Here is a 10,480-nt window from a genome sequence, read left to right on the forward strand (position 1 = left end):
AAGAAGATTTGTAGAAACATGGTAAAGTGTGAAATTCAAGATGTAGGTATGAGGGGTAAAGTTGTGTGTGGTATCAAATTCAACAAGAAATTTAAATTTGATACACTGAAGAAAGAAGAGTTATTAGAAGGATCAGAAGAGTGACATGGTCCATGTGACAGTTGAGTGAAATAATTAGTTACCTTATCTTTAAGCCAAATCTTGTTCACTTTACAGAACATTTTTGTTGACAACAATTTGGAGTTCTGCTTGAGTAAAGCAAGCATGATATGGCCCACTGTATACCAGTTGATTACATTTATTATATATCCAATGATCAAACATACATGGAAGCAATATGTAACCTTGTAATCGTGCAACAAATGTAGTATTGCAGTGACTATAATTGCTTTAATTGCTTATTTTATTATGAGGTTTTTTTATTTTGTTATTTCTCTTTTTATATAAGGAAAAGATTCAATCATTAAAATAAAGTTAATCTTGTTATGATTTACTTTTGTATAATCTGATCAGTAATTATTAGTGCTTGGAATTAACCATCTATTTTAAAGTTCTTATTGCCTAGCATAAATGTATTTGACATATTGGTCTCATAATTTTAGACATATTTGACTCATGACTTTAGAACTTAAATTTAATATAAGGTGTGGTAGGAAGCCACCTTTTGTTTCTCCCCAAAATCTCTGTGCTGTGACAATGTGATTAGGATGTGCCCAGCAGAGGAGACACCCCTTTACCCTATCTCTTTAGGTAACCTGAGCTGGATACATTCCTGAGGGAGGGGGGAAACCTGCTCCCTCTGCCTGTGACTGGTATGAGCTACCTGGGTGAGGGGCTTCTACCTGGTGGGCTAGAGTCTGCCCAGCAACTGGTGATATATTTCAAATTGGTTGGCTGACATTGGACCAGGTGAACGAGGTCACAGGGGCTATATAAGTTAAGACTGCCCAGGAGGACGGGGCAGCAGCCATGCGGGGACTCAGATAGAGAGAGGAGCTTTACCATCTGAAACTGGCGCTCTCCCCCATAACTCATGAGCGAGGAATGGCCTGCCTCCAGAGGGAATCTCCAACAGCCTCAGGATGATGCTTGTGAGTAAGCTGCTCGAGATCTGGTTAGATATCTAGCTGGCAGTAACTCAGATGCGTGATCAAAAGGCTACCTCAGCCAGGCTGTTTTGCTCTATGGGATTTCTATGATATTGCTCTATCTTGTGCCCTGTTTTCACCCTACCCCTGTAATCAATAAAGTTCTCCTTTGTGACTGGTGTAGGAGACTTATTGAGGGGTGGGTCTAAATTATGCCTAAGAGGACCCTTAGGTCTACGGACTAAGAGGGACTTTCCTTTTTGGCCCCCAACTTGGAGAAGTGCCCCAAGTGCCTGTACTGGGTTGAGTACCCGTAGGACTATTAGGCCTGTGTTCCCCCAAGGACACAGGGCCAAGAGAGTCCCTTCTCGGGGTGGTGGCAGCTTACATTACCCCAGGCTAGCGAGTGTGCTCCAGGAAGGGGGTCAGCCGGACGCGAGGCGCCCCAGGGAGGCACTCGGAGCCTGGAAGGTGGTTGGGTGCAGGGAGGTGGGTGGCTCAACGCAGGAGCACCCCCTACTGGCCCGCCACATAAGGAAAATGCTTGTGTAAGGGTTTTTGGTATGTCTGGTGTGTGTAAATATGCTTCGTTTATGTGGAAAGAGGGAACGAAAGAATGAATGACGGACATATGGGATAGCGACAGAAGAAGACAGGCCTCTTGCAGAAGGTGAACATAGCCTTCTGTGGTTTAACGGTTAAGGGCTGCAGCCATGTTGAGTCAGCAGTGAAGGATTACCAGACACTAAATCATGCTCCATCCTGATGGCTGAAGACTGCAAGCGACAGACCCTGAAGATAGTAGTGGATGGTAGTGGATGGGTCATTTTCGACCTGGAGGGATGTGGGCAGTGGGGTTCCGCAGGGCTCGGTCCTCGGGCCCGCACTGTTCAACATCTTCGTCAGTGACTTGGACGAGGGGGTAAATAGCACCCTGTTCAAATTTGCTGATGACACTAAGATGTGGGGGGATGTGGGCATGCTAGAAGGGAGAAATAGGCTGCAATCGGACCTAGACAGGTTACGGGGTGGGTGGACAAGTATAGGATGGGATTCAACACTGACAAGTGCAAGGTGATGCACCTGGGGAGGAAGAACCAGCACCATACCTACAGGCTGGGGAACTCCCATCTTGTCAGTGCAGAGGCAGAAAAGGATCTTGGAGTCATTGATGCCAAGATGAACATCGGCTGGCAGTGTGGGGGTGCAGTCAGGAAGGCCAACCACACCTTGTCATGCATCCACAGATGCATCTCAAGCAGGTCCAGGGAGGTGATCCTCCCCCTCTATGCAGCACTGGTCAGGCCACAGCTGGAGTACTGTGTCCAGTTCTGGGCACTGCACTTCAAGAGCAATGTGGACAACATGGAGAGGGTCCAGAGGAAGCCACTTGCATGATCAGGGGGCAGCAGGGCAGGCCCTACGAAGAGAGACGACGGGACCTGAACCTGTTCAGCCTCCATAAGAGAAGGCTGAGGGGGGATCAAGTGGCCTGTTACAAACTAGTCAGAGGGGACCAGCAGGCATTGGGGGAGTCCCTGTTCCCCCGAGCACTGCCAGGAGTAGCAGTCACAAGCTGGCAGAGGGTAGATTTAGGCTAGATATCAGGAGGCACAACTTCACTGTCAGGGCAGCTAGGATCTGGAACCAACTGCCAAGAGAAGTGGTGCTGGCTCCTACCCTGGGGGTCTTTAAGACAAGGCTTGACAATCACCTTGCTGGGATTGATTGACCCCAGTACTCTTCCCTGCCGTGGTAGGGGGTCGGACCTGATGATCTCCTCAGGTCCCTTCCGACCCTACTAACTACGAAACTAAGATTGCAGACAACAAAGCCAGAAGATCATGACCTACCCATCTCAGCCTGCCAACAGGACAAGGATGGCCTTTGCATCAGACTCAGTGGAATCCATAGGCTGGTACGAACAGCTATTACTATAAAGAATGAACACAAAGACAAGGCTTTGGGACTCTTCCACCTGCAAGAAGGAGTTTTGGGCGCGTCCAACAAGACCTGACTCCAACTCTCTTGGTCAGCTTGGCCAGCCACCAGACTGATCTTGAACAACTTTAAAACTTGGTAACACCTTAACCTTTGCAGGACTGTCTAACTTCTGTGTGTGTGTGTGCCTGTCTCTTTTGAAGGAATGGATGAATGAATGAATGAGTATGCATGGAAATGAGTGAAGCAAATAACCTTACTGTTCTTTATTCTTTTTATGTTTTATGTTCCAGTAAATGCGGCATTGTGCCTTATCCCCTGATAAGATTCTGGCTTGTTTTTAATTCACACTGTACACCCTGTGCACACAACGCAAGCTATTGAAGAAAGGATCATTTGGTCTGACGTGTTTGTACAAAACCTGCTACCACTGGGCTCTGCACTGATTGGTACTAACAATAAGTGAAAACCTGGCATCAACATAATAGTGATTTACCTGTACAAATGGAGCACAGTCGTGGCTCCACCCACCCCATGGAGCACAGCCTGACAGCGGGAGGCTGAGGCTAGCCTCGCAGAGTGCAGCCTGGCCCAGCCCACCCCACACAGATCTGGGGGTACATGTGGTGTGTGACACGCCTGCTCTCATGCCCTCCTGGACTGGCAGCGAAAGCCACCAGAGCAGCCACCAGAAGAAGAGCTCCTGGACAAGTTGTCACTGCCTGTAGTCCTGTGTGCAGGGGGACCCCAAGACCTGCCTAGAACTGGCAGTATCGGGGACCCCAATATACCCCCACCGCTGGGTTCATGGGGAACCCCAAACCGTCCCAGAGCCAGGTGCTAGGGGACCCTGAGACCCTCACCAGAGCCAGGTGCCTTGGGATCCCAAGACCTAAGCAAGGCTGGCAGCATTGAGGACCCAGAGATCCCCCCAGTCCCGAGTACAGGGGAGAGTCCCTGAAACCCCACCAGAGCCAGCAGCATTGGGGACCCTGAAACTCCCACCAGAACTGGGTGCTGGGGGACACCGAGACACCCAAAAGCCAGCAACATTGGGGACCCCAAGACTGTCCCAGAGCTGAGTGCGGGCGGACTTGGGTGCCAGGGGACCCAGGTGCCAAGAATCCCCCAGTCCCGTGTGCCGAGGGACCCTGAAACTCCACCAGAGCCAGCAGCGTTGGGGACCCTGAAACTCCCACCAGACCCAGGTGCCAGGGGACCACAAGACCCAGGTGTCTTGGGACTCTGAGACTCCACCACAGCTGGCAGCATCAGGGACCCAAGACCGCTGGACAGCTGGTGCAGGGGGACCCGGAGACCCCATTGGAGCCAGCAGCATCAAGGACCCCTGAGATCCCCCTAAACCCAGGTGCCGGGGGAACACTGAGACCCTTCTAGACCCGGGTGCCAAGGGACCTGAGTCTGCCCCAGAGCCAGGTGCTGAGGGACCCCTCACTCCCGACCCACAGCCCACCCCCCAAACCTGGGCCTGGGCCCTCGGAGGTGGGGCATTCGGACAGGCCGGGCAGCCCCTCAGAACCCAGGTCAAGGGTCGCTGGGCCATGGCCTTGGATATGGGTCTGGGGGGCAGGGGGATGACCGGGTCGTGGAGGAGGGGGGGGTCTCTAGGCCAGGGAAGGGCATGGGGGGAAACTGAGGCATGGGGGCTGGGGGGTTCAAGGGAAACTGAGGCACTGAGGCCCGGGGCGGAGCACACGGAGAGAAGCCGGAGAGGGGAGTGGGGGCCCAGAGGAAACTGAGGCAGAGGGCTGGAGTGCATCCGGCAGGAACTGAGGCGTGGGGGGATCCGGGCATGGTGGAAACTGAGGCACGCGGAGACCGAGGCGCAGGGGCTGCAGGGTCCTGGGGGGAAACAGGGGCTCAGGGCGTGGGGGCCACTGGAGACCCTGAGGCCCGGGAAACAGGCAGGGGCTGGGGGCGGCGAGGCCGGGGGGGCACCCCCAAACGAGCAGCCCCCCCGCCCTGCGGCTCCAACCACCGAAGGGTTAACGCGCGGGCGTGATGCGCCGCTGCCGTGAGTGACGTCCGTGTGTGACGTGATGGGAGGAGCTACGAAAGCGGCGGATGCGCTACCGGTGTTTGCAGCTCCCCGGAGTCTACGCGGGGGAGGTAGGGGAGCGGAGCGGGGCCGGTACGGCGGTGAGGAGCTGCGGGTCGGGAGCGAGGGGCATCAGCAGAGCCGGGGCGGCATGGGCTGCGAGTGGGGAGTGAGGAGATGCTGGGCAGGAGACTCCACTGGTGTCTGGGGCTTTTGGGAGACGCTGAAGACACTTCCCAGACCAACGCTGCCTGGCCGTGGCGCAGCCATGTGGCTGTGGGTTGGTGCTGGGGGCCTGGCGCGATGTGCAAGGAGCTGTGGTGGGGCTCCAGAGAGTAGCTGTGTCCTATGTGGGTGCTTTGGGGGACTGGAGGCCCTTAAACTACAGGGGCTCTGGCCCACGCTGGGTGCCAGGTTGGTACTGTAGGGCCTGGTGGAGGGCAGGGGCAGATGTGAGACTTGTGGTTGGGGGTTTCTGGAGGAAGCCCAGTCCCCGCAGCCTGTGTGGAGCAGGAGGGGAGCAAGGATGATCCTGAAGCTGCTCTGCATGGGGACAGTCAGGCCTGGGCAGGCCTCGGGGCTGCAGCAGGGTTATGGTCCTGGGTCTCCCATCACATGGTGGCACCTGTGCTGTCTCCTTTCCCACAGAGCCCTGGAGGCCAGATGCTGTGGGCAGGCACAGCCTGAGCACAGGGGAGCGAGAGCCCAGGTGCCGGGGGGAGGAGGTGTCTCCTGGAGGAGATTGTAGCTGTGCTGAAGCCAGTGGCAGCTGTGGCCCTTCCTTTTGCAGCCTTGCTGCAGCCTGAGGTGATACTGGAGGAGCAGGACCTAGGGGGGCTCCAGGCAGGAGCTGAGGGACAGGATAAGTCCCCACTATCATTCAGCCTGGGATGGGGCAGGGGGCATCCCCAAGGTGGTCAGCACCACAGGCAATAAAGCAGCAGCTGCAGGAGGAGCTGGTCCAGCACCAGGAGATCTGGGGGCAGGAGGTGATACAGGCCATGCAGCCCCTTCTGGGGCCAAGATTTCCTCAGAGACCCCCACAGCTGCACCGGGGACAACCTCCCCACCCCAGAGACCTGATGCCAGAGCTTCTGGGGCCTTCGCTACCTGGAATTCAAGGGGCTGTAGGAGGTTTGTAGCCACCTGTGGAAGTTCTGTCTGCTCTGGCTGGAGCCCTAGCACTGCAGCAAGGAGCAGGTCCTGGAGCTGGTAATGCTGGAGCAGTTTGTGGCCATCCTGCTGGGTGCGGGTGCACAGCGTGGGGCTGCAGCATGACCAAGGGGTTCCAGCTGTGATAGGTGGAGGATGAGAAGCTCCAGTATGGGCCTGGGACTGAGGCATGTCTCCAGCTGAGAGCATTTAACCCTGATCATTCATACTGCCATCCCCATCTTCACCTGCTTTCCATTCCCACAGCTTTCCAGTGACATATTTATCTCATCCCCAGGTCACAGTGAGTGTGAAGGTTGAGGAGGTGCCCTCAGACAAGATGCAGCCCACTGGGGCACTGCAGGACCCTGGTGATTGCTGGCTGGAGCTGCCAAAGGCCCATCACACCAACAGGTCACTGGGGGAGGCTGGACAGAGGGAAACCCTGGCACCTGGGGACAAGCCACCTTATGTCCCCAAAGAGGAGCCCCCACCCCACCAGGAGTCAGGTGAGGCACTGGATGTAGGCCTGTGCATGGGTCTGGGTGCCTGAGAAGCTGTTCTGCATGGGGATGGGTAGAGGCTCGAATGTCTGCCCCTGTCTGGGACAGATGTAGCCTCACCAGTGCTGAATAGAGGGAAGAATCACTGCCCTCGATCTGCTGGCAGCGCTCCTACAAATGCAGCCCAGGATGCCATTAGCCTTCTTGGTAACCACGCTGCTGGGTCCTATTCAGCTTCTTGTGCCCTGTCACCCCCAGGTCCTTTTCTGCAGAGCTGCTGCCCAGCCAGTCAGTCCCCAGCCTGTACCTGGTACATGGGATTGTTCCGTCCTAAGTGCAGAACTTTGCTCTTGTCTTTGCTGAACCTCATGAGAGTTCTTTGGCCCAATTCTGCAATCTTTCTGGGTCACCCTGAATCCTAGCCCTATCCTCCAGCATATCTACTGCTCCCCCCAGGTTGGTGTCCTCTACAAACCTGCTAAGGGTGCATGCACTCTGCCATCTTCCAGGTCATTGCTGAAGACTTTGAACAAAACCCCTGGGCTGACCCCTGGCGCATTCCACTTGATACCGGCTGCCAACTAGACATTACGCCATTGATTACTGCCCTCTGAGCCCAATGCTGCAGTCAGTTTTCTGTCCCCCTTACAGTCCATTCATCCAGCCCCTACTTCCTTAGCTTGCCTGCGAAAATGCTGTGGGAGACCATATCAAAAGCCTGGTTAAAATCAAGGTACTACCACATCCCCCGGCCTCCCTGCATCCACAGAGCCAGTCACCTCATCGCAGAAAGCAATAAGGTTGAGCTTTAACATATCTTAAATTAAAACTATCGTTTAAATAGGTTTATTTTTTTAAATAAGCATCTTAAATAAAATACTATTAAATAAAAAAAAAATCTTATTTTTTTTAATCCACCCTGCTTGCTGTTCTAAGGATCAGTGCCTTACTCACCCCTTTCTCATGCCACCATGAGCCCTCTGTGCCCAATAAGCGGCTGGTGCAGGTAACGGGGAAATGAGACTTCCCCAGTGGCCTCTGGCTGGTTCAGGTACAGCTAACCCAGGCCTCCATCCTGCTACAAATTCCCCTGAAACTGAAGAGACCTGGGAGTTGTTGGCAGATAGAAGCTTCTCAGGCTGGTGCCCCAAACAAGACTCTTCCCAAGAAGCAGGTGAGGAGTGGTGGCTTTGCCCTTTCCAGCAGCAGGAGGCACCATCCATCTGTCTGCCAAAACATCTTGATGGAGTCAGTGCCCCAACAGAGTGGCTGTTCTTGTTTTCCCTGGAGAAGATTGACCTTGCATTTCCTCTCCCCCTGCCCTTAATGTGTGGATCTGATACAGTCCCTACATCCCTTGAGCTTCTTTCCCCAGGTAGTGATGTTGCTGCAAGCTCTGTTGTGGTGCTGTGATCACCACCCTGCACTGGGATAGAGTTATTGGGGCTCATCTTCAGCTTCGTGCTTGTGCAGATCTGTTAGCCAAACCTGTGGGACTTTGATTCTTCCTTCTCCCCATGCTTCCACACTCTGAAGCCTCTGGCTGCCTCAGTCCCAGGCCCGTACAGGAGACTAGCAGGCCTTTCCCCATGCTAATGGCATCAGGGCTAACGTGTTCACTTTCTTTCCTGCCCTGAAGGTGCTGGGACCCTGAGCAGAGCTGAGCAGCAGCCTCCTGAGGAGGGGCCTGTTAACCTGGAGCTGCAGAGGATTTTCCCAAGGAGACTGGAGGAGAGGAGCTCCATGGTACCTGAGCCAGGCCAAGTGCAGACGTGGCAAAGCAAACCTCCAGAGCAGGGGGAGAGCTTGGAGGTGAGCTGGGCACTAGGTCGAGTTGGGTGTGGGAATAAAGCTGGGGCAGAACTCAGGAGGAGTCAGGGGTGGTGTAAACAATATGGGGTGCAGAGAGACCTGAAGAGCATCAAGTCTGTGGTGATAGAGGCTGCAAACACACCAAGCTGGCATTAGCAGGGGCTGCCTTCTAAGTGCAGATAGCCAGGGGGGTGCTGGCATGGGCCTTGTGAATGCATAGAGCCAGGGCTTCCTGCCCCTAAAAGTGCTGGCCAGGCTGCCTCAAAGGACCAAGCAAATAAAATGGGATGAGCTGGGGTAAGGCCAACACATGAACTCCTATGTCCACAGCTGCATCCACATCACATGTCAGCTGAAGTCTGGGGAGAATATTGCACCTTTACCTGTCATGACAAAGCCTGCAATTAGTTGTAATACACAGTGATTCCAGACAGGGCTGTGGGGGCTGGAAGCAGCTGGAACATGAGACACTGATGGTGTAACACTTGTGACTACAGCTCCAGGAGGTGTTTGAAGATGTGGCAGTGTATTTCACACAGATGGAGTGGGAGCTGCTGGAAAATGAAGACAAGGTGCTTTACCAGGACCAGATGCTGAGAAATTTCCAAGCCCTCGTTTCCCTGGGTAAAGCTCTGCTTCTTGCTTCCCCGTGGAACTATGTGAACTTTGAAGTTTATTGTCTTCCTGTTTTTCAGCAGTATCATCCTCATGCACCTTTGGCTGGTGGTTTAAAGATGCTTCCTCCCCATTGCTTTGTTAGTGATCAGACCTCTCTTACATATATTGACAGATCCTCCTTCATTTGATCCAGCCACCTTCACTTGTGTCTTTCCCATTCTTGTAGCTGCTGGTGCTTCCATATCCAACAGTTTCTTGATAACATGATTTCCCTTTGCCTTGTCAACATGTTCATATCATCTTCAATTCATTGTGCATCAATTCACTAACAGTTCTTCCTTGGGGAATATTTCTAATTTTCCCCTTCAATAGTGTGTCCCATCCAAACACATTTAACAGTCCTAGCATGCTCAGTTCAGTAATATCTAAATGACCCAGCACAGGTTAATGGAAGTTTTATTAGCCGTTTCTGCTACAACATGTGGATGATGCATTTCCACAACTCTTCCTCTAGTGACAGGCGCACACATGATGGTACCCCAGGTACCTATACTTCCAGGGGTCACTGGAAGCTTCTGTCCACATTCCTACCTGTGGGTATAGACCAGCGACTCTGGCTTTGCTGTATTTAGCTTAAGGCCTGTGCTCTCAAGCTCACTCTGCCATTCTCCAAAGTTTTCTTGTTCTTCTCCTAAAATCCCCTCTGCAGATCTTATCACAGTGATGGGTGTCTGAAGTGCGCTAGGTGCAGGGCCTAGTGAAAACCATTTTTCGTTTCCAGAGGATCTCTGATACAGGGACTTATTCTGGCTTGTGTGCAGGGTTTAGGTACTTACCTTTTACCAAGTTAGCTTGCTTTTCTAATACTTTCTTCCCCCTCAGCTTCCCCCAGAGGATTTCCTTAAGGAAGTTCTCAAATATTTTCTGTAGCTCAACAGAGACCTCATAGACCACTTCTACATTCTGGCCTTTCACATGCTATGAAGTGTGTGCTTTCTGCCACCTTTTTGTCCTTTCCATGACTCTGAGGAACTTGGTTTTACACCTGCCAGTATTTACCAACCTGTGGACTCATCTCCATTTCTGGGATGATGCTCCCTTTGGATGGGATGCTGGATTCAGTTGCAGCTACAGTTTTTATAATATCATCGTGTCCTCTTCCCTGGTGATGCTGATTTATCCTCTCTCCCAGAAAGCAGTTTCTCTGTCAGCCACCTGTCATGGATGCTTTTCACTGCCATGGGTCCTCACTTTAAACCTTCACAGAATCATAGAAGTAGGGTCAGAAGGGACCTTGTAGGTCTTCA

General features: G+C 53.0%; 1 protein-coding gene across 1 annotated transcript; it reads left to right on the forward strand.

Annotated features, from left to right (window-relative positions):
• Positions 1 to 5,863: 5,863 nt before the first annotated feature.
• Positions 5,864 to 9,898, forward strand: LOC109304877 (zinc finger protein 316-like). The gene is made up of 5 exons (XM_019527705.1): positions 5,864 to 5,895; positions 6,539 to 6,749; positions 7,828 to 7,917; positions 8,383 to 8,555; positions 9,053 to 9,898. The coding sequence occupies exons 2-5, from the start codon at positions 6,581 to 6,583 to the stop codon at positions 9,359 to 9,361; spliced, it is 741 nt and encodes a 246-aa protein (XP_019383250.1). The 5' UTR covers positions 5,864 to 5,895; positions 6,539 to 6,580; the 3' UTR covers positions 9,362 to 9,898.
• Positions 9,899 to 10,480: the final 582 nt, after the last annotated feature.

The sequence above is a fragment of the Gavialis gangeticus genome, unplaced genomic scaffold (genome assembly GCF_001723915.1).
Source record: "Gavialis gangeticus isolate Ggan-Ray unplaced genomic scaffold, GavGan_comp1, whole genome shotgun sequence".
Taxonomy (NCBI): Eukaryota; Metazoa; Chordata; order Crocodylia; family Gavialidae; genus Gavialis; species Gavialis gangeticus.

Coding starts and splice junctions, on each gene's coding strand:
- LOC109304877 (XM_019527705.1), top strand. CDS start 6,581: ATGCAGCCCACTGGGGCACTGCAGGACCCTGGTGATTGCTGGCTGGAG. Junction 6,750..7,827: donor CCCACCCCACCAGGAGTCAG/GTGAGGCACTGG, acceptor ATCCTGCTACAA/ATTCCCCTGAAACTGAAGAG. Junction 8,556..9,052: donor AGCAGGGGGAGAGCTTGGAG/GTGAGCTGGGCA, acceptor TTGTGACTACAG/CTCCAGGAGGTGTTTGAAGA.